At 45.5% G+C, this 23,589-nt stretch overlaps 1 protein-coding gene across 2 annotated transcripts in view; it reads left to right on the top strand.

Moving 5' to 3' along the window:
* Nucleotides 1-5,354: 5,354 nt before the first annotated feature.
* LOC135896050 (gastrula zinc finger protein XlCGF57.1-like) overlaps nucleotides 5,355-23,589 on the top strand; it is a 110,083-nt gene continuing 91,848 nt past the window's right edge. The window contains exons 1-5 of one of the 2 annotated variants that reach the window (XM_070523384.1): nucleotides 5,368-5,515; nucleotides 6,020-6,127; nucleotides 8,038-8,244; nucleotides 17,810-17,863; nucleotides 22,409-22,564. In XM_070523384.1, coding sequence (XP_070379485.1) covers nucleotides 8,052-8,244; nucleotides 17,810-17,863; nucleotides 22,409-22,564 — 403 coding nt within the window. In that variant the 5' untranslated portion in view covers nucleotides 5,368-5,515; nucleotides 6,020-6,127; nucleotides 8,038-8,051. Of the gene's footprint in view, nucleotides 5,516-6,019; nucleotides 6,128-8,037; nucleotides 8,245-17,809; nucleotides 17,864-22,408; nucleotides 22,565-23,589 lie in introns of both variants that reach the window. The other variant, XM_070523385.1, reaches the window with a different exon arrangement.

Raw genomic sequence — 23,589 nt, forward strand, 5'->3', positions numbered from 1 at the left:
AAACTCTTTGAAAAGGTTGTGCAAGTCCGCCTCTCGAACCACATAGAGCTAAACAACATGTTCCCCTCCAACGTGTTGGGTTTCCGACCCCACGTGTCAGCGCAGGACGTTTTTCTACTACTAAAGCACGAGGTCCTGCACCCCAACAGATGGTCCGAAGATAAATTTGTACTGACATTGGACATCAAAAAGGCCTTCGAGAGCATTTTCCACCACGCTATTCTGGAGGGACTGGAAGCGGTGAACTGCGGAACGCGAATTTATAACTACGTGCGCTCGTTCCTCAGCCACCGCACGGCCGCAATCGGATTAGGCTCCACGAGGTCCGACACCTTCAACTGTCCCGACAGAGGTACCCCTCAGCGAGCTATACTCTCTCCACTGCTATTCAATGTAGGGATGAGAAAGCTAGCCCTGGAGATAGATAAACACCCGAATCTCGGTGGTGCGATATATGCAGATGATATCACGTTCTGGGCTCACCAAGGGCCCAACGGGGACAAGCAAGAAACCCTTCAAAAGGCCATAGACGCAGTCGTGGAATACGCGAGGGCGGCGGACATGGCATGCGCACCCGAAAAATCGGAATTCATTCGGGCGCGTGCGAAATACGCAAGAAAGAAGGACTGGGTGCCGCTCACTCTAACTCTCGACGGGGCGCCAATCCGTGAAGTGGAGACACTCAGAATATGGGGGGATGTGGGGGATGTGGATACAGCAGAATGCTGGAACATCTCACACCCTACAAAAACTAAAGGCGGTCACAGGAAACGTGGCCAGAATGATAAGGAGAGTGGCAAGAAGCAGAGACGGCCTAACTGAGGGAGAGACCGTCAGGCTGGTTCACGTATTCGTAATTAGCCGACTCACATACGCCCTTCCGTATCAGGCCTTGAGAAACGAAGAGATTAAACAGGCAAACGCAATAATAAGAAAAGCCTTCAACGCCGCCCTTGGTCTTCCCGAATGCGCTAGCACAGACAGATTCGAGGGACTGGGCCTGCACAATACTTTTGACGAGTACGCAGTCGCGACATTATATGCCCAGAAAGAACGACTTTGTTCTTCAACTCAGGGCAGGGAAGTATTGGCGAGGTTAGGCTTTCCCCTGAGACCCCAGTATTGCGGAGAGAAAACGGCACAGATAGACCGCAATGTTCGATCGCACATCACGGTGGCCCCAATTCCAAAAACATGCACCCCAAGTACCATCCCGGACGACGCAGAGCAAAGGCAGAGACCCTTCACAAACGTTTCGGCATGGGACCGGGGGTGTATTATACGGATGCCAGTCGAGCCAGCTCAGACACTTTCACCATAGTCTCTACATGCAACAACAACATAACAACGGCATCCTTCAAAACCGCCTCGACATGCGTGGCAGAGGCTGCAGCCATCGCCTTGGCCATTGAGGACGCCGAGCGCCAAACCAATTTGGCTGTCATATTATCCGACTCACAAGCGGCTTGCCGCCTGTTTTTACAAGGAACGGCACCCAAATCAATAATCAAAATTTTAGGCACTCAACTAGAGGGGCACCACACTATCGTCTGGTATCCGGCACACGAGCGACTGGCAGGAAACGCTAGGGCAGACCGTATTGCTCGAGGTTTGAACGTCCGAGCAACGGCATGGCCTAGCGACGACCTTCCACCGCATTCTCGTGACATCCTCCTACAGCAAAGGCAGGAGCGGAGACGTTTTGGACATCCTCACTCCGATTTAAACAGCCAACAGGAGAGGGACTGGCGTCTTATTCAGACGAATACATACCCCAACCTGCACCACCTACACAGAATACACCCCACGAGGTTCACTGACGAGTGCCCATGGTGCACAGACACACCCATACTAAAACACATCACATGGGAGTGCCCCAGGAGGCCTTCGCACACAGACAGTCCCATATTACACGAACATCCACTAATGAGGCATAGGCAGTGGGAGGCATGGCTTGCAGACGAGGGTCGGGAGAGCTAGTTGGCTCTTCTGGACCAAGCCCAGCGAGCCGCTCGTGCCATTGGGGCCCTGGAATAGGGGCTCCAACCATCGTGCCTTATTTTATTTACACTGAATAAGGTTTTACTCTCTCGTGCACAGGAGCGTCCGTAAACCACGACCAACCACGTAGACAACTCCACGAAAAAAAATACAGTGAAATAATGCCCTTTAATTTTTCAAAAGTAGCGCCATTCTTAGATCTTTCCGTCACCCCGCTCACCCTGGCGCGTCCTCCTCCACGCCTCCTGTCGACCCAGCCTCCTCCGCTCCCCCATTGGCCAATCTGTGTCACGTGAAAGCAGGCGCCGCGCTTTTGTATATTTTTTTCTTTCCAGCGCGGAGCAGGCGCCGCGCTTTTGTATATGTTTTCTTTGCAGCGCGCGCCGACCTCCATTGTTGGGCCTGCGCGATGAAAGTACGGCAGGCGGACTGACGGAGTGCGTTAGCGTAATAGAACGTGCAGGGCCGAGAACTTAATTGCGATGCCATGCTGCTGCGCCTTCGGTTGCCGCAAGAGACACAGCGAGGGCATAAAGCTTTTTGCTTTGCCTTCCGGCGGGCGCAACGCAAAGAGAAGTGTGGATTCGCAGGATCAGCCGGCTGACTTCGAGGAAGTAGCCAAGACGTACGGCTTAATGACGTAAGGGCCACGGCTACTCACAACCTATCTTGAGCCTAGTTCACGCCTTCCGCTTCGAAAAAGTGTGTGTTCATGCTCTGCGTGGTTTTTAGCGCGTTGTTTGACTTGTTTTTCGAATGTGCTCTTTGTTTCATGTAGTTTCGTCTTGCGGTGAAATGCGCACGCATCTGCAGCTGGCCTGTGACATAAAAGCGACTTTATTCAGGGTGTGTTTTGAGCTCCACCAGACGTTAACACATTCTCGACGCTTTTGCAAGGCTCACTATGACTTACGATGCAGTCTTTTAGCTTCGAACGTACGCCCGCATGTGTTGATTTGGTTTGTGGTGATTAATGTTTTTAACGTTCCGAAGCGACTAAAGCTAGCATCGAGGTCGTAGTGGATGGCTTCGGATAACATTATCTAGCTTGCCTGGGGATGTTTAACATGCACTTTGATCGTAGAGTCGTACGTGGGCCGGTAAATTTCTCGTTGACGTTTCATAATAATCGCGCGCTAGCGCTGCTTTAGAAGTTGGCGCCGCGGCGCGATTGTATTTCTTCAATAAATATGATTTACTAGTTGTAACAACTTGTCATTATTTCGTATTATTGACGGCGCCTCCAGGGCACCAAAGCGGCAACGGGAACACCAAAGCTAGAACCCGGGCTGGATGGGGCTCGCGGAAGCCTGTGCATGCCAAGGGGGTATAAGATCGCGGACAGCCAATTTTGTATGCGAACACTCCCTGCGACGCCTGCATTAGTGTAATGTTACGTGCTCTTCAGAGGCCTCCGCTAGCCATTACATGTGCCCTCCTGGAGCAGTACTTGTATATATATTTATATATTTATATCTCGTCACGATTGCCAAAGCACCCCGCAATGAAAAAAACGGCCCTGTTGCCAGGCATTGCTCACCGCACACGGTCGGAATCTCTCACGCGCCGACCGAACAAAAGTGTCCTGCAGGTTTGTGAATGAACCTACGAAACCACGTACACATGCTTTCAAGCTGTCAACACCTGAAACTTTGGTAATTACGCGCGTGTTTGAGTACACCGCGTGCTTGCGTCGTGTTTCAGCAACACGAACTCTCGACGTCGCGCGCTTTACGCCTTAAATACGCCTTGAATAGTGGTAATTTTCTCTATTTCTTCCGCTATTCCAACACGAAATTCTAAAGGCCAGTTAACGAATGACGAAGAAAGATCTCGATTCAAAAAACTGCTCCGCAGGGCTCGAACGAACTTTTCTGCGGATTTCCTCCCGTAGCGTGTTAGTGGTCGTCTGCTACGGCAGGCCCACCACCGGCGGCGCCACCGTCGAGGCCGCGCCGAGCGGAGGAGGAGGGAAGCGAATGGCGCTACTTTGGGAGATTGAAGGGGTGTTATAGTGAGAAACTCTATGATTGAAGGCATACTAACTCTATGATTGAAGGGTTTTACAGGATGGATGGATGGATGGATGATTGTGGCTCAACCCTTTGAATAGGGCGGCGGCGGCGCGCGCCACCTAGCCTTTAATGGTTCTGTATGCATGCATACCTATGTATTTACTCCTTTACTTTTGCGTTGATATTGTCCACCATTCAGATAGTCTCCGTTTAGTTATTTCTACCTGTTCAAAGTCTATTACTTTCACTGTCTTTGAAACCCAAGGCTTTGAATAGTTCCCCGTTAGATTCAACTGCAGGGTGAAGTTGTTTACAAGCAAGTATCAGGTGTTCAGCCGTTTCCTCCTCCTCTCTACACGCCTCGCACACCAAATCTATCTCCTGGTATTTGGCTCGGTACGTTTTAGTCCTCAGTACAACTGTCCTGGCTTCGAACAACAATGAGCTTCCATTACAGTTATCGTAAATATTTTCTTTGGATATTTCTTGCTTAAACGTCTTGTATGTCTCAAATGCCGATTCGGTTTGCATCTCTGTACTCCACATACCCCTCTCTGCCTCCTTAACCTTTTTCTTGACAGATGATTCCTTACTTGTTCCCCCGCTACTGCCCAAGTATTTGCTTGCCAATTTTCTAGTTCGCTTCCTCCACCTCGTGTCAACATTCCTCGTGTATCAGTAACTGAAAACCTTCCTAGCCCACCGAATTTCCCCCATTTTTCTCAATCGCTCCTCAAATGCTATCTTGCTACTAGCCTCTCTGCCCTCGAAAGAAGACCATCCCAGATCCCCCTGCACTCCAAGATTTGGTGTCTTGCCTAGTACCCCAGAGCGAGCCTACCCACACCACGTTGCCTAATTTCCAACTGTTGCCGGGTTTCTGTTCTAATACATAGAACTGCATTGGCAAAAGTCAGGCCTGGTACCATTACCCCCTTCCATATCCCTCGTACTACCTCGTACCCATTGTAGTTCCACAGTGCCCTACTCTTCATAATCGCTGCACATCTGTTACCTTTAGTCGTTAGATATTTTTCGTACTCTGTCAGGTACTCAATGCCACTATTTATCCACACCCCAGGGTACTTGTATTTATCGACTATCTCCAGCGTGGCCTCCTGTATCTTATACTCGCCGCAAATGTTATCATTAAAAATCATGACTGCTGATTTTTCTTTGCTAAACTTCAAGCCTAATCTGTCTCCTTCTGTCCCACATATTCCCATTAATTCCTGCAGATCTACAGTGAAAGGCTCCATAGCGCCGCCTCGCGGCCGCAAAGATTTTCCGGATTTTCCGCTTCACGCTCGCGCATGCCCGCGCGCTCCCTCGATCCACTACCCGTACTCTAGTACACCATACTTTGTTTGCTTGTGTTCTGTGCACGACTTCACGTGATTCTGTGGTGGAGTTGTGGTGGCTGTGTTTACGGCACGTGGTGAGCGAGCAGGTATACAAATTCACTTCCCTGCCGCTGTCGCTTACGAGCACCTTCAAAGGTAAACATGGATGAGCGCACGAATCGGCTCATTATACCTACGTCCGTTGCTATCTTTGTTCATGTTGTAGCGGAACGCTTGTACACACGAAGAAGAAAAAGAGCGCGGGAAGAGGAGGATCTTGTTTTTGCTCTGGCGGCATCGCTCCATCCATTGCTTTAGTGCCGATCCTTCTAAATAGACGTCTCCCGCCTTGTAACAATATGTCATGCGGGTAGCTTTGCATCCGTGGTCGACATTGTAATAACACTAATGCGGCATATTACACAGGTTGTCTGTCTGCCTTAATTTTGTATGCTGATTTTAGGATATCTATTACGAGCCACCCAGACGAACGCTACAGACTCGTGATGCCTACAGCTAAAAACATTTTTCCTCGTTGCGCGAGGAGCACATGTTTCACTTTGCGGCAGTTACGCGGTGAAGTGCTCAAGGCACATATCCCTGGATGTTTGTACCGTCATTTGTCTAATTTGTTTTACTGTGCTACTGCTGTCGTTACAGCTTCTGCTGATCTTAGTTGTGCCCGTCAAGATATAGGCCATCTCTGCACCGTTGACAACAATTAGCCGCAAGTGCTGATTGCGGCTGGTTGGCTCAGTCCAGAAACAGGTATGTATATGCATTTGCTCAAGGAATTCTGATGCTTCTAATACTTCAGCTGCACCAGTAAAGGAAGATTGAATTAAGTGTCGTTTGACTGATGCGTGACACCCATTCACTGTTGTGCCATTCAGGTGGCAAGGCATCTTCAGATCTAGGCCAGTAAGGCCAAGCAGTTATCTGTTGGAAGTTCCCACAAAGCATTAAATTCGAATATAAAATTGTCTAGGCCAGAACTCTTATAATACTGTAGTGCCCTTGGTGCCTGATGTCATCACAAAAGAAACAGTAGAAAAATCCACAAAACTTGTGTAGAGCTGTCCCGAGACAATAAATCATACAGAAGTAATTATGTTACGAACTGCGACTGAACATCCACAGCTGTGAGTAATTTCACTGTGCGAATACTGTTGCTTTTCAGCATATTTTGTGTCAATTGCACTATCACTTGCCAGTTGCATCCTCAATGTCTTGACTCATTGTCATAAGACTGTGTCTAGCTGTACAATTCAGTTGCTGCGCCACAAGCTGTCAGTGAATGGTGGTGAAAGTGTTTATATATCAGCTCTCGTACATAGGAAATGCCAGTCGGCCGAAACAATGGCTTAAATTGTGTCGACATCAGAAATAGCTCTGCAAGGCTGCAGGTATACTTAGATGTCTCCGTGTTTGTCTGAGTTGTGATCGGCAACTGTTTCTATATTGTTTGTATGGTGGTATACTATTGAAACTTTGCCACTTGCTCTGGGCTTTATGTTTAGCAGTGTTGTGTACTCTGCATTTCATTATGACATGGACGTGTAGCTGCGATGAAATCTTTTGAAGTGAATTTCTTTGACTTTTTCGATCATTTTCGTTCTTAGTTGGAGGTCTGTAATGGTTGGTGGTCGGGCTCTCCTAGGAAAACATTCGTTCCCTTGTCCTTGTTCCTTCATTTGCTTGTTCTTTTGTTTGTTCACCGTTTCATTCCTTTAGGCTATTCCCTTACATTGACAGTTATCATCTATGGACCCTGCACATTTTCTTCACAGAAGTTCACGCTCTAATTAACCAGCAATCTTACCAACTAGAGCATAGGGCTTGTACTCTTCCTAGCTAATATTGCACACCTTTGATAAAGTTTTGTCATGCCTCCGTTACTAAAGGAACCCATTTCTTGAGGAGTTGTACGTCACTGTTCATGACCTATAGGAAGGTTGAGCATTGTCATTCCCTCGCATGGCACATCGTATCATGGCAGATGTGTTAAACATAAATATAATTATGGGGTTGTATGTGTCAAAACTACAATCAGATTATGAAGCATGCCGTAATGGCAGACTACAGATTTTGACACCCTCATGCTCTTTAACGGGTCCCTGAAATGGTTCAAGACCCACTGTGGTTGCTTAGCGGCTATAGTGTTGGGCTGCTACACATGAGGTTATGGGATGGAAACCGGCCACTGTGGCCTAATTTCGATGGGAATGAAATTTGAAAACGCCCATGTTGTAGGTGCGTGTTAAAGAACCCCAAGTGTCTCATATTTCCGGTGTTGCCCACTACATTGTGGCTCATAATCAGATGGTGGTTTTGGCACATAAAAACAAATTTTTTTTTTTAAACGGTTCGAACAAGTTTTGTAGATGCATAGCGTACAGTAAACATTCGCACTGCAATTCTCCATAGCCGTACATTTTCTCCTAAACTCATTCGCCGAGTGTCTCAAATAGGTTCTGCTGTCGTAAGCCTTCCACAAAAAATAGGTTGCTGTGCTTTTGAGTATTCAATGTGGATTGTCCTTTGTAGCCCTTTAAAAATACTGAACCAGAAGGGTTATTTTGTGTTGCTTGGCTAAGCGCCTGTATTTATTCTGTTGTATTTACCTCTTGCTCTTAATGCTGTAACAGGACTGCAATTGCCCCACCTATTTTCTGCAGGCCTCACAAATGCGATGAGCCTAGCTGAAAGCATCACTGCCAAAAGGGTACGCCACGCTCCTTCGAAGGTTGTTGGTCAGGTAGAGGTTGGCATGCAGCACAACTTGCCTCTGGCTGACAAGTCTGTTGGGTGCTCGTTCAAACCAGGGAGCGAGTCTAGGAGCGTGCAGACTACGGAGGCTGTGGAACAGTTAAGCTCCACCTCAGGTGGGCAGTGACTGGCACTTCTCTTACGTTTGCTTGCTTGTGTGTGTGTGGTAAATGGCCAAGCCTGCCTAGCTTGGGCACAACTTGCTCAAGTGTGTGCAACGTTCTGCTGCTGATGACAAATTAACAGGTTTTTTATTCTTGTCTGCATACTGATTGAGGCAAAATGAAAAAATAATGCTCTGCTGAGCACACTGAAGCCCCTTAGATAGCAGAGCTTAATGCAGAGCCGTCTTGAGGTGGTGTTGTTGTAGCCCTTACATTGCTTTATGATAACCTTACACCCAGTGAGTCTTAGTTATGTATAGATCGGTGTACGTGTGTATGACCATGAATATAAATCAATGTAGATTGTAAGTTGACCTCTGGGTTTGATGTGAATAAAATTCAAACAAAATTATTTAATGCAGTCAACTATAAAACATAACTTGTTTCATCAATATGCTCAATCATTGAGCGAGCTGAATACGGCACGGGAACTGTAAGGATTCTCATCCTGGGACAGGTTTTGGTGACGACATCCCACAGCACATCATCGGCGATGACTAAGCGGTTCTATGCATGCCCAACACTGGCAATGAGCAGCATGCACTGGGCTCCTGAGGTGCATGCCAGCAATCGGCGCTTTGTTGTGCAATGACTACCCTGTTGACGGTGAACTTGAAGACAGTGTCATGAAATGCTCTTGTGAGCACCGTGGACCAGTTTTCCTGATGACAGCAGATTCAATTAAATGCAAAGGCATTTGAATTGCTCACTAGTGCCTCATTTTTCATAGGGAAAAGGCTTCCCCTTTCGCATCAGCAAAAGTGGATAGCATATTGTAACAAAAGTGCTGAGGAGGAATAACTATCCACTGGCACAAACTGTTGGTACAAAAGAGGTCCCATCGGCCACTGCAGTTTGTATATGCGGCAAAAAAAACCTGAAGCTGCTATCGACGGGAGAGCACCAAAACCACCATTCACCTCAAGACGTGTACAGATCGTCTGGGGCTCCAGTGAAAATCGACATTTGCTCTCTTTTACTTTCTATTCATAGAAACAAAACGGCACACTGCCATAATCATGCTTTACGCTTCCACCCATTTTATCACATTGTTTTCAAGTGCACTTATAAAGCCCTGACATGTTATTTTTGCCCTCCTTGCAGTATTTATTCGTGTTTGGACAAAGTTTGCAAATGTGGCAAATTTGCCACAATAATGACAAAAACTATGATCCTTTCTCCACTTTGACAACTACAAACAAGAATGCTTTATTTTGTTTCACAGTATACTACATGACAGACACAGGAAAATCGTGCTAGTTATTGTGCGACAACTGACCAAAGCGCAACCTCTCCTTGGTAATTCAGGTGCATGCAGTTGAAGCGTAAGATTAGCAGAATGGTTTACGACCTGTTTAATAACAGAAAGTGGAATTCGAATATGTTCTTTTTCACAGCATAATAATGATACAATCACCGACCAATTTCTTGGGCACCCTATATTCTGGGGCTACCCGAATATTTGGACTCTCCCATATTATGGCCATGTGCTCTATATACAGTCACCGACCGTTTATTCGGACTTCACGGGGACTGCGGAAATGTCCGAAAAAGCAGATAAAGAAAAAAAATGAAATCCTTTATTTCCATGCACTGATTCGGGCTCGGCAGTAGGCTTGGAAGAAATCGTGAATGCGCCGTTGCACGCTGTTCCGTTTAGGCGCAATGAGATAAGCCTGAATCTCAGAGAGGGTTGTACGGTCACTATAGGCGTCTGAAAGCACAGTCACTGCTTGTACACGCTCCGCATGCGACGGCAGCGTAGCACATGGTGTGTCATCTTCCGTTTCAAGAGTCATCGCCCGGCGGTGCAGCAGAAACCTGACAAATGATCTCGCCATCGTCGAGTTCTGCGCATGTCAGCACAGCAGTGTCGGCACCTGTGAAACTGTCAATGAGACTGTGTCCGGAATCGCATTGCAACCAGTGCGCAGGTCTCGGCAGAACATTTTCCGCAAACTTTCCGCGGAAGGCGACAAATCTTAGGCCTCCCGGCACCCGCTTGCCGGCATTCCGCAGCGCAGTCTGCGTGGGCACGGTCGGCGCCATTAGAGACTTGATGCGATGTTTCCGTATGCCGCGTTGGATCACCAAACCCTCGACACAGCACACAAAGCAAACACTGCCGTGCCAACACCAGTCACACAAATTAAAAAACGCGGCCTGCTCGCAGCGTCGTGCGAGAAGAAACAAATCAGCTGCTGGATTGTCTTGACATGGCTTACTAAGCTGAAACCGGAACTGCTGCAGAGCCACTCTATCGAACTAGGCAGAAACGATGATGATGAGCGGGGATTTCCAGTAGAGGCACTTCGTGGGGCAGCAAGGAGGCTCCATTCAAAACAAAAATGGCATTCAGCAAGTCGAACCATGCACCGGTCAGAGTCGGTGCATGGGGCTCTCGATCGAGTTGGCTCAAGGAGTGTCCGAAAAATCAGACCAGGGGTTTCAAGGTGTCCGAACTTTTGGCAGTTGTTATACATTATGGTGTATGGGGAGAATCGCGGTGCTGAGAAGCAGACCGAATAATCGAGCATGTCTGAATTTTTGGAGTCTGAAAAATCAGTCAATGACTGCCTCTCACAAGTGCGCCTACATGCATCACACTGCTGTAATATCACTCATAGTGACGCGCGACTCTGTCTGGTCCACGGCAAATTCGCCCGAGAAAGGCGCTCGAGACAAAGAGGGACCAGTGAGCGAGTTAGTGTGAGCACTCAAGCAGGGTGGCTCCGATGCGGCACATGGAGCACTCAACTGCGCTCGGGACAAAAAGGTGCCAGCGAGCAGGAGCAGCAGATTGGAGGGGCTAGTAAGCACCTGCTCCACATGCACCTCAAAGAGTTGAGAAAACCAGAAAAACACATGGCTAGGACTAGGGGGTACACATCCAGGCGGTCAAAGTGACAAAAGGGCTGTCCAAAGAAGGGATTGCTCCTGCTGGCCGAAAGCAGAGGGTACGTACCTCATGCTGTGGGTGTTATCCGCGTCGATGGACATTAAGCACATGGCAAGGGGATCACGCAGGTACGACGGCCGTAACGGGGCCTGCATTTATGACATGCTGAAACAGGGTTGGGTGGTAGTTATGTGGAAGTGGGTTTGCACGAGGTTCACCGTACGAACGACGGTCTGGGAAGGGCACGATGCTCCTCCACCCTGCAACGCACAAAGGTGCTTGGGCAGGGTTCATCGACTCTGATACGGCGCAGACAAGGCTCCGGAGTCAGATTGCCAAGAAGCATAGGTTTATTCAACCAAGATATAGCACAGTTTGACAGTCACTGCGCTTATGGGCAAAGGCTCACCCCAAGACTGATCGATGATCGAGTATGTGTGGTCCCTGCTGTAGGGCAAACTGGGAAGCGGTCCACCAAGCGTGAAAACGAGAAATTGCGGGAGCAAAGGTCCTTGTAACTACCTCGTTGTGGGCCTGTGAGCATCCTCCGTGGCAATGAAGCACTCAGCGGATGAGAGCTCAGGCGGAGACGGTGCCCGGGGACCGCCACTAGGGAGGCCGATTGAGGCGCATCTTTGTGACACTAGCTCGCATGCTAATTTGACCTTGGGAGGGAGAAGCACAGTTTGCGCAGAAAATTAGCTTCGGTGTGCTAGCTGTGTCAGCAATCTTGCGGTTATGATGGCGGTTCCTGGAAATCAAGCTAAACACAGTGCAGGAGCTGGAGGAAGAGGCACAGGAAGGCACCTCAATCCCCACATCATGCAACGTGTGGGGAACAGATGTCAGCGACCAGCCAAATGGTACAACTCAAGTTAGCCCATTATTCCTACACACCTGCCCACTCGCCTTACATTGTGCGAACAGTGTGGCAGATTCGGAGCCTGTCCCGTAACCATCAGAAATACAAGTGAGAAAATTGCTACCACATTTGATCCTCCCACCACCGCCACCGCAGCGAGGAGATCAATCAACACTGGCGAAGCGGTGTTCGCAACCACAAACTGGTGAACCAGTGTTCGGAACCACAAGCATGGGTACACCATGTAAACGACAGAGTCAAGGCTTTCTGTAGACCATGAACAACCACAACAAGGACACGAGCTGCTACAAACATTATCGCACAAATGACTACGTTACCATTGAAAACGATCGCTGCTAGCAGCCACCCCAGTTTTGAACAGACCCATGCGAGCACTACTACTCCATTAAGGACCTCGTAACCCTGACCCGGTCGTATGCGACCGCACCTATTTCTTGACCAATGGCTCACCGTCATCGACCGGCCGAGCTATTTTCCACTAACTACACCGCAGAGTCCGCTACCGCCAAAGGTGTCCAATGACTCAATGTTAGACGTCTTAAGGGGGGACGCGGGTTTTACACCCCGAAAAATGGGGAAAAAAATGATTTTTTGAAAATTACACTTTCAGTTTCTAGAACTCTTTTTCTATCCGACTCCAAAATATCATCCATATAAACCACATAGAAGTGCTCTAAAAAAAAATTGTTTTATCAGCCAAGGTGGCGAAAAATTTCGCGGAAATCAAGAAAGAACAGCGTTTTTCACACCACAATATCTCGGCAACGGCGCGCCCGAGCGCTGCCATCTTGGTCTCGTTAAAAAGCGCATTTCTCCGTCTTCGAATCTGCTCCTTCAGCGATGTCCTCCTTACAGTAAGAAGCGCACAAAGAACAAATGATTGAACGTCACGCCGGAGTCTGCGATTGGCCGCGCCCGCTACGTGACTCCAGCGTGGTTCGCCATTGGTCTGGCGCTCACATCGTCTGCTCGGCTCTTTGCACGTGGACATCGCAGTAGCGTGGCCGATTGCTACGCTTGTGGATGTTTCAGACTCTCGGCTAAGCATTCCGAGCATTCGCGACACAGACTTCGCGACCTACCGTATTTACTGGCATAATGATCGCACTCGCGTAATGATCGCACCCTTGAATTTTGTCGTCAAAATTCGATTTTTTTTATATCCCGTGTAATGATCGCACCCTGAACTTGCCGCAGCGATATGTCGTGTGCCAATTCTAGCTAAAAATGATCGCGCTTACCATCTGTCGAAGGCTACGCGAACGACTCGTCTGCACGCACCAAACATTCTTAAGTAGATGCCTCATTTCATTACTTTCATCACTTTCCGCACTTACATGGCAAAAAGAGGTGAAACCAAAGTTGCCTTTATTATGGGTAGGCTTTATAATGGTTGTGGTCCGCAAAAACAAAAAAAGGCGCCTTTCGATTCTTTTCATCTGCACTCGTGAGCACGCAACAAATCGCGCGCGGCAATGATAGTAGCCACGTTTACATTGATACGCTAAAAGTGTACCCTATTCATACGCCGACGCTTGTAACACAGCTAAGATATTCGCCTACCCTTAGCGGAAACGTGCCGTGTTAGGATAGTAGTGCAGACGGATGCCGCAGTTTCTGCAGCACGCTGGCCATGGGTTTCTGTCACCGGCAGCTAAGCGCGCCCATCTGTTTCAGTCCCCTCAAAGTGGACATGGCTACGTTATTGCCGCAAACTTGCCGATATTAAAGATATTATTCATCACTGTTATGGAAGAAACTGTTTCAATGCACGTTATGTACTCACGAGACGAAAAAGAAAGATCACGTTTGGCGCGTTCGGCTTGCTCCACCGGCCGCCATTTTTGTTTTGGTGTCCCGCATCCCGCAGCAAACGCGGGACGAAAAAAAAATTTTTTCTCGCAAGAAATTTAACTTGCGTAATGATCGCACCCCTGAATTTGCGTCAATTTTTCTGACAAAAAAGTGCGATCATTATGCGAGTAAATACGGTAGATTCATGTGTGAAATCCTCGGACATGCAACTAAGCCTTTGAGCACTCGGTGTTTTGGAATTCATGACGAAGCACATAGCACACGCAATCCTCGGACATGCGGCTAAACATTTCGCGCATAGGGAGTCTCCGATTCGGCGATCATGCACATCGCGCGCGGACTTCTCGGACCCTCACCTAATAATTTTGTGCATCGGGGCCTCTGACTGTGCGACTGCACAAACATCGAGTGTCGACTCCTTGAACTGCACGGCTAGGCATTTCGCACGTCTGCACCTCGGACTGTGCGACTAAGCACACCGAGCCTCAACTCCTTGTATCTGCGGCAAGCCATTTCGCGCGTCGCCACCTTGGACCTGCAACCAAGCATATTGCGCCTTCACTCTATGATCATATTGTCACAATAGCTCGTAACAATATCTATCATACCCCCGCACCCCTTCTTCATAAAGAAAACCTCATCATGAGCTCTGTTCACTAGGCTTCTTGGGCAGGCACAACATCTGGCTGCAGAAGTGATCGAGGCATCATACAAAAGTACAATTCTGGAAAGCACCTAGCAGCTGCATATCTATAACTGGCTCTCTGAGCCTAAGTTCCAAAGTCATTGTTAGGTGAAGATGACTTGGAAGGCTGCTTACACTCAGCCTTCATTCAGTAACATGGTCAATTCTACAAAATGAAAAAAATGCCTCACTGATTGTTTTGGAGACTGCTATCAATCAGGCAGCCTGCAGGTACAACACTGGAACTATATTCATGCCCACACAGAGTTCTGCAGCTCGGTTTGAAACCCAGGCACCATGGTCTTTGTAGAGAATGGTGCCTAATAAAGTTCCGTGTGCTAGTTCATTGGCCAGTGTGCTATTATTTTGAGAGTGTGCAGTCACACATTTAGTATGGCCGTTCTAACAAAACATAGAGCTTCAAAACGATGCCATTTGTATTTCTGTAGACTCACTTCAGCGAAAGTTACATTTGTTTGAAACTTCAAATGCGTTTATTTCAGTTCGATGTTTTTGCACACCGTACTCAGCGTTACAGGTGTATTGTCTGGGTTGTTTTTGGCCAAAAATGACAAGGGAGCTAACATTTTATTCGTGTTAAAATGATCTTGGGGCTGATGCTTTTCTGATTACTCTTGTACCGTCATGAAAATTACATTCAGGTTTAGTACTCACTGCTAATTAGAAAAAAATGTTCATAATAAATGCAAAATTGTTATCCTGTCTGTAAAATGCTTCCAAATGAATAAAAATAGCATCACCTCCTACAGTAGGTTTTTAGCAATGGTTTCATGCATTTAGTTTTTGGTTAAGCAAGAAGGAATCATTGAAAAGCCCCGTAACGAGTTTGAAATTAATTTGACTTTCAACCTCAATATTTTATGAACTGCTACAGCTATCAAAAATCTCATTAAAGATGTGAAATCAGCATGAAAAATTATCCCAGACAGTGGAGTTTGTTAAAGATTCACCAAAAAGTAAGAAAAAAGTTTTAGGACCCACATTTCCCCCTTAAGTCACGTTTGATCGAAAGTGCTGCGGCACTGTCATGATGTACAGCAGATCGTCACGCTGGTGTTTTAGTGGACACCTTCCTGGCGCCTAAGTCGAGAACAAGAATGACATGGACAACTGGCTATTGATGAACTGGTCTAAAAAGAAAAGGAAACAAACCCCTCTGACGACTCTGCGATTGCTCGGACACTGTCACGGGATTCCTGGGCCTCCCTTCTAGCCTGGTGGGACGCCAGTAGCAACTGCAGTCGTCGCTGCAGCGAGTGTGTCATATTGTTGCAGTCTCGGAAAGCGGCAAAGAGAGAACTTCGTAAGGGCAATGTCCTTAAAGGAGCCACCAATAAAATCTGGACAATGCCAATGACTTCCTCATCCACGGCCAACTGAACAACATCAAATAGAAGGAGCACTGTCATAATCGACTGACTCATCCATATCCTGGCACGTAGCAGCATGTTGTGAACAGAAGAAGTGTGGCATAACCATAGGCACAGGCCAGGCAAAATGGGGTTCCATTATAGCAGTCGCACCGAGCAATTGGAGCCAACGGTCATGCAGTCGCTTCATTCCTTACACACCTGTTGGGCATTTCATCCTTTGTTTTCATAGTGCGAAATGGTCAAATTGGTCACCGTTCTCTGAATATACGGGACTTGCAAAATCGTCCTGTACGCATCACAGCTGCCGTCTGCACTGCAGAGTACCATCAATGTTGTGTTCGCTTGTCATCTCTACGGACTTAAGCATATGAGATGTCACAAAACATAATTTAATAACCCTGTTAACGACTGTTTATTTGATACCCTTGCAGTGAAGGATTGTAAATGCCGACAACACATAACTGTGCAAAATCAATGCTTGTTGCTAGTGATCAGCTGATATTCTTTATATCCTTCAGCTAACCGCTGATATATTGACACTTTGTTCTACTCAACAGTGGTATGTAGAGGTAAATGTGATCACAGTAAGAAGGTTATTGATATTTACTACTGGCTCAAACTGCTCTGTTCATAATGCTCATAATTCAATCACTTTGGCCTTTCACTTTATGTCCTTGAAGCTGTGATTTGCAAATAGTTGAGAAAACCAAAGTAGACTTAATCACTAGTGAGCACCACTGTTTCGACCACATCTGCAATCTTCGAGAGAAGTATTTGAAGAAACACGCCCATACGTGTGGCAAAATGAATAAATGATTGCTACCGCTGTCTTACCAAACAAACTGATTTGAGATAAGCAGTGACTAATTCTTAGCATCTAATTATTAATATTGTATCGCCGTTCCAATTACTTATCATTTGACCTGGTTGACATTATGCTCTATAGTAGTAATAGGATACTGAACTGAGCTTATCACTAGTGGTCACTAAACATTCTTCATTATCAGGTAGCAGTGGTAGCAGAAATGCTTATTCAATGCCATTTTGATAGATATCGATGACTATGTATAAGATTGATGGCTACCGCTGTCATACCAAACAAAGTGGTGCGTGATTACTGGTGACAAAGGGACATCTCCTAGGGAATAAACTTGAATAATCATTTGACTCATTTTTAATTTGATACTCATGACTTTATGCTGTGTAAAAGTACAAAAACAGAATGGAGCTTATCACTAGTGATGACTAATCACGCTACATTATCAGTTACCAATGGTAGCAGAAAAAAGTCCTGATATAATGACGTTTTGATAGATAGCAATGATAACTTGCACAAAGGATGTCTGCCACTGTCAAAGAAATACGTGATCCGTGATCGCTAGTGACTACATTTCTGCGTCTCCTAGTTATCACAACTGAATTGATGTTTAAAAGAGTTTTTTGTTTGACATCCATGATGCTGCGACGCATACAAGTAGGACACCGAACGGAGCTTATAAATAGCGATCATTAATGACTGTGTGATATAAATAAGGAAAGTTAAATGATTTAAGCTTATTTACTGACACGTTCACTTATGCCATTGAAGATGTGCACGAATGGTGGCTGCAATGGTCACATTGCACAAAGTGATTCATCATCACTAGAGACTCAAGCTTAACATCTTCTAGTCATTGTATTATAGGTATTGAATTGCCGTCTCGATGGCGTTTCATTTGATATCCATGACGCTATTCCGCATGAAAGTATAGAACATTGTGGTCAGCGCATCACTAGTAATTGCTAATGACTCAGCGTTATCTTTTAGCATTGGTAACAAAAATGTGTTTGTTTTATTACAGCTGGATTGATACCAATGATGGTATTCACTAGTGACTTAGGCATACAGCTTCATAGTAGGTATAGTTGAGTCGCTTATTTTATGACATTTCATTTGATATACATGATATTATAGTGTGCAGTATAGCGAGATGACCGAAGTGCACATTGTATTTCACTTGTGCTCACTAGGGACTCAAGCTTATCAGTTTGGTGTATAATGCAATTAATTGTTATTTCATGAGAAATTTAGTGTTAATGATTTTAATGAAGCATATGCATAGCTTTGCAGTGAAGCACAATAAAGTTGAAAGTGGCCACTTTGATGGAACATTGTGTGTGTCCTTTAGTTATACACATGTGCACACTCTTTCCCCGGTCAAGGTACAAGCACCGAGATGTCTAATAACTGTACTGGCAGCCATTCAGAGCTGCTTTTATCACCGCTGTGGCAATTTGCGGCCTTCCTGGCTGTTACATTTTCCCGGGTGGTATTTCATTTACTTGCATAATGATCGCACTTGCGTAATGATCGTACCCCTGAATTTTGTCGTAAAAATTAGATTTTTTTCTTTCCCTTTTAATGATCGCACCCCGCACTTGCTGCAGCGATATGTCGTGTGCCAAGTCAAACTAAGGATGATCGCGCTTACCATCTGTTGAATGCTACGCGAACGACTCTTCCAAGACATACCAAGCGGTCTGCAAGCACCAAACATTCTTAAGCAGATGCCCCATTTCATTCCTTTCAAAACTTTCCGCACTCCCATAAAAAAAAAGCTACAACCTAACTTGTGTTGGCTTTATTATATTTAGGCTTTTAAAGTGTTGTGGTCAACAACCACAAAAAAGAACGCCTTTCGGTTCATCTCGTCTGCACTCGTGGGCACGCAACAAATCGCAAGCAGCAGCGATAGTGGCCACGTTTACACTGATACATTAGAAGTGTACCCTATTCATATGCGGACGCTTGTAACACAGCTAAGATATTCCCCCACCCTTAGCGGAAAAGTGCCGTATTAGGATAGTAGTGAAGACTAATGCCGCAATTTCCACTTCATACCCGCCATGTGTTTCTATGTCACTGGCAGCTAAGCATGCCCACCTCTGTTTCTGTCCCTGCAAGTGGACATGGCTACGTTATTGCCACAGACCTTCCAATATTAACAAAACTATTCATTACTGATATGGAAGAAACTGTTTCAATGCGCATAATATACTCAGGAAAAATAATAAATTTCGTTCGGTGCATTCGGCTTGCTCTGCCGGCCTCCATATTTGTTTTGGTGTCCCGCACTATTACAACGGCAGCCGCCTGTTTGTTGACCTATTGTCAGCCCACAGCAAATGCAGGATGAAAAATTGTTTTCTTTTCTCAGGTAATTTAACTTGTGTAATGATGGCACCCCTGAATTTACGTCAATTTTTTTACAATAAAGTGTGATCATGATGCGAATAGGTACGGTACTTTCTTTTTTTTTCTGGCTCTTGAAAAACATATCTGTGGGTTTTAGTGTATTACAGCAAAGTAAAAAAACTAGTCATTTTGTTATATCTGATAAAGGTAAAGAACTGGAACTAGGATTCTAAATGCATCTGCAGTAAGCTTTGCCGACCTAAAATTAGCTCCATCATAATATATTCAATCTTGCAATCCGCCATGTGAAGATCATTCCTAATATATGCCAACATCCTATTAATGAAAGTTGCGAGTCCTCTGCCATGCTCGTTATCCTTAACTTCTGCTTTGGAACCTGTTAAGGTCACGCTAGACATCAGTGTTTCCTGTAACATAACCTGAGGTTTCACACGACGCGTTCTAACAAGCTGCTGCAGAGATGCCTTCTTATTACTGGACCGCCTACAATTCCACTGCCAAATACTAAATGGACTAATAGAGCAGTCTTGATCATGTAAATTTGTGGAACTTGTTCTGAGCTTAAAGGGACACTAAGGACAAATATTAAGTCAGGCTAAAGTAATAGATTAGTGCTCAAAAATCACTTAGTGGAATGCCTAAGTTCTGGTATTAAGGGTTTCTGGAATGATGCTGAAATTGTCCTGTTAGGTGACAAGAATGCCCACACACAGGATCTAGATGGCTATGCCGACAACAACGAGAAGTCAATACTAGATGTTTGTGAGCAACAAGCAGACCACGGGGGAATTATGAAACCGGCAATTGACATTACTGCCTGATGACAGAAGGAATCCTTCTTAAGATGAGAGAAATGGTCATTGACGAGGAAGGGTATAGTAGCATAGGAAGTGACCATAAACACATCATTCTGAAACTGATATATGCAATTGCGAAAGAGAACAAGCAGAACAAAATGTCCAGTCCAAATTCGAACGCTGAACAAATAACTCTAGCTACGAGAGTCTAGGAAGAACTTGACAAATTGCCAAGCAATGAGTGGGAATATAGTGAGCTTCCAAATGTAATAACAAAAGAAATGCGGAAAGAGAAGCAGCTATTCATTGGAAAGGAAAAAGAGTAACCGGAAAGCTGGTCAAACAGGGAGATACGAGAAGTGATTGCCGAACAACAGGAAGCATCCCGAGAGCACAGGCAGGCAAAGAAGGCGCAGTCGCCCCAGGATGAAGTAGCCAGTAAATGGGAAATATACCAGGAGAAAAAGTCTGTGGTTCAAATAGTGCTGCAAGCAATGATAAAAGGTGAAAGTGAACATGGTTTGTCAGAAATATGGGAGAAAAAGAAGGCCGCAACTAGAATATTTTGGAACCACATAAATCTTGGGGCAGTAAGTCTGAAACAATACAACATATCTTAGATGACAATGGAAACAAACTGGAAGGGAACACACCATTAAATTGCATTGGAAAAATAACAGCCGAATCTTTCCAAGGCAATGATGAGGTTTTACTTGAGGAAAGAAAGAGCATGAAAGAGAACCAGATGGAAATGGAGTTGGTGGTGACAAATTTCAACTGGAAGAAAGCCCAAGAAAAAATTCCGAAGCCAACAGCCACAGGGCTAGACGAAGTTACCGTTAGGCTGATTAATCAACTAGGTCCAAAAAGTAAAAAAACCTTGTGGAAAGCAGTAGAAAAAAGTCTAAAAGATAGACGAATACCAGACAGTTGGCAACAAAGTAAAATAAATATAATTTATAGAGGTAAGGGGGAGAAAGATAGAATTCACTCGTATAGACCGTTGACCATGACATCGGTAATATACGGGTTAGCAATGCAGGCAAATAAATTAAAGCTGGAAGAATGGGCAGAGAATAATGGCATTTTAGTGGAACTTCACGATGGCTTCATAATAGATAGGCCTCTGGATTATAATTTTTTCTCCATGCTCAGTCTATTGAAGTGTTCAGAGTAGAAAAGAAACGGTTGTATGTGGCGTTTTTAGAAATTGCAGGAGCGACAACGTAGGCCACAACATTTTGTGACATATTCACGAAGGGAAAGGCTTAGGTGACAATTGTCTAGAGCTTTTGAGAGAGATTTACCTAGAAAATACCGTTTGCATCGAATGAGAAGGAATGAGGAGCAAGGAGAAAGTTGATATCAACAAGTGACTGAGGCAGGGGTGCCTGTTATCCCCACTGCTGTTTATGATGTACATGGTGAGGAAGGAAAGGGAGCTAGAAAGAAGTCATATCGGGTTTAATCTCTCATACAAACAGGCCGGTACAGTAGTAGAGCAGCAGCTTCTAGGTTTGTTTTATGCGGACGACATTGTGTTCCTAGCTAACACACAGAGTGACATGCAATGTCTGGCTAATTCTGTGGAAAGGAAGGCGATAAGTTATGTCTGAAATGTAGCGTTAAAAAATGGGGTGTTACAGTATTCATTAAAAACAGCAAACAGACAGTGACAATACCGCGCCAGGAAATATCTTGCGTAAATGAATACAAATATCTTGGTATACGAATAAATGAAGGCAATAAATATATGGAAACAGGAAAAAAGAATAATGTAAAGGGGAAGAGAAATGCGGCCATAATGAAACACAGAGCGCTATGGGGATACAATAGATACGAGGTGCTGCAGGGTATGTGCAAAGGTGTAAGGGTTCCAGGACTTACTTTTGGAAATGCGATTGTTTGCTTGAAATCAGGGCTACAATCAGGACTTGATGGCAACCAAAGGTCAGTGGGACTTCCGCATTGGGTGCTCACGGGAGGACAACAGATGAAGCTGTCCAGTGTGATATGGGCTGGACAAGTTTTCAAGTGAGGGATGCTCATAGAAAAATTAATCATGAAGAATGACTGAGGAATGTGGAAGAAAGTAAATGGGCTGGGAGAGTGTTGAGGTATCTGTACAGGAAAAACATTGATTCAAAGTGGAGGAAAAGAACTGGGAAGGTTACCAGCAAGTATGCGGCCTGTGTGGTGAGCACCACAGCTACAAAAAACGTCAATCGAAAAGTCAGATGCTGAAATAATCTCGTGGTTGGCAGCAATGGCAAAGTAAACATGTCTGCAATAGAGATTAGGAAAAGGTGGTTTGAAGCTTGGCGAAAGAAAAGTAGGTAAACTAGAAACAACGGTGGTGGACAAGAACAATATTCTCTGTAGGGTTTCAGAAACTTTGTTTATTTGAATTCACCGTGAGTTTTTTTCTTTTCTTTTCTTTAACATAGGTATGGCATTGGGCATTAAAATGACAAGAGCTTGGTGGCACTACCCATCGCCTCATTCCAAAGAGGACGCTTGTAACATCCTCACACACACACACACGGTGTGTATATATATATATATATATATATATATGTGGACACCCTCCCTGCAGCCGAAGGGTAAGTTGGGCACAGTATGAAACTAGTGTGTGTGTCATTCCTTCGGAGCCACCGACAGTGCTTGGTATCTCCCTTTGCAAATACTACAATACCATCACCTGCTAGTGTTTTAAAATTCACTGCGCTTTGCAACGGGAGCATACTATTCCTTGTCGGTTCCAGAAATCATTTGCCGCTATTTTGTGATGGCAAAGAACAAGGAAGGAGCAGAGTGCACTCCAAAAGGAGTTGCCGTATTTTTGCAGCTCTGAGACGCACCAAACATTGTAAAAATTTACTGTAAGGTCAGGATCGGGGTGTGAATTACTGAAATTCGGATTTGAAGTTTCGCTCCATGACAACACAGCCTGCGCTGCCACAAAGCCACACTTCAGGGCAAGGTTCTCGAGTACTCACACTTTCGCTATCTCCTGGGGAATTCCACCCTTTTTCCACCCCTGTGTGTTGAAGCTCCCTTCTCTCCTCCGCTGTCGGTTATTTTCCTCCTCTGCGTCGGTCACCATTTTGCATTTAGCAGTTAATAGTGCACATGCTGCTACCAAAGTTGAACTTGGGTCACGATAAGCTGTGATCAACGGCCCAGTTCTCATCTCGGGAAACAGTAAAGCAGTCATTGGCTTAAGTTAGGACATGGACAAGTAGTTTATACCATAATGGATGCTGTTTTGTACACATTTGGTGGTCGTGTATACAGTTATTTTCATGGGTTACACGCGCATATTATTTTTTTTCTTGCTTGACTGTTCTGAAACAGGATGCGGGTTGGCAGGTTATATGGGAAAAACTGCAGCATTTCCTAGCCGGCTCCTTCAAATCTCGACTTAAGATAATGTTGCCAAACTTCTGTGCATGATCAAAAGGAAACTCACTGATGAAGTCTGGTATAAAACAAATTTGTTTTGCCAGCGAATCATAACAAATTTCGCAAGTGCCAAATATGGTTACCGGGCCTCAAGTGATCATTGAGGATATGAGAGCAGGCTTGGTCAAAGCATTTTTGAAGTGTTCTCTAAGGGTCGTAGGAA

This window comes from Dermacentor albipictus, chromosome 8 (assembly GCF_038994185.2).
Source record: "Dermacentor albipictus isolate Rhodes 1998 colony chromosome 8, USDA_Dalb.pri_finalv2, whole genome shotgun sequence".
Classification (NCBI taxonomy): Eukaryota; Metazoa; Arthropoda; class Arachnida; order Ixodida; family Ixodidae; genus Dermacentor; species Dermacentor albipictus.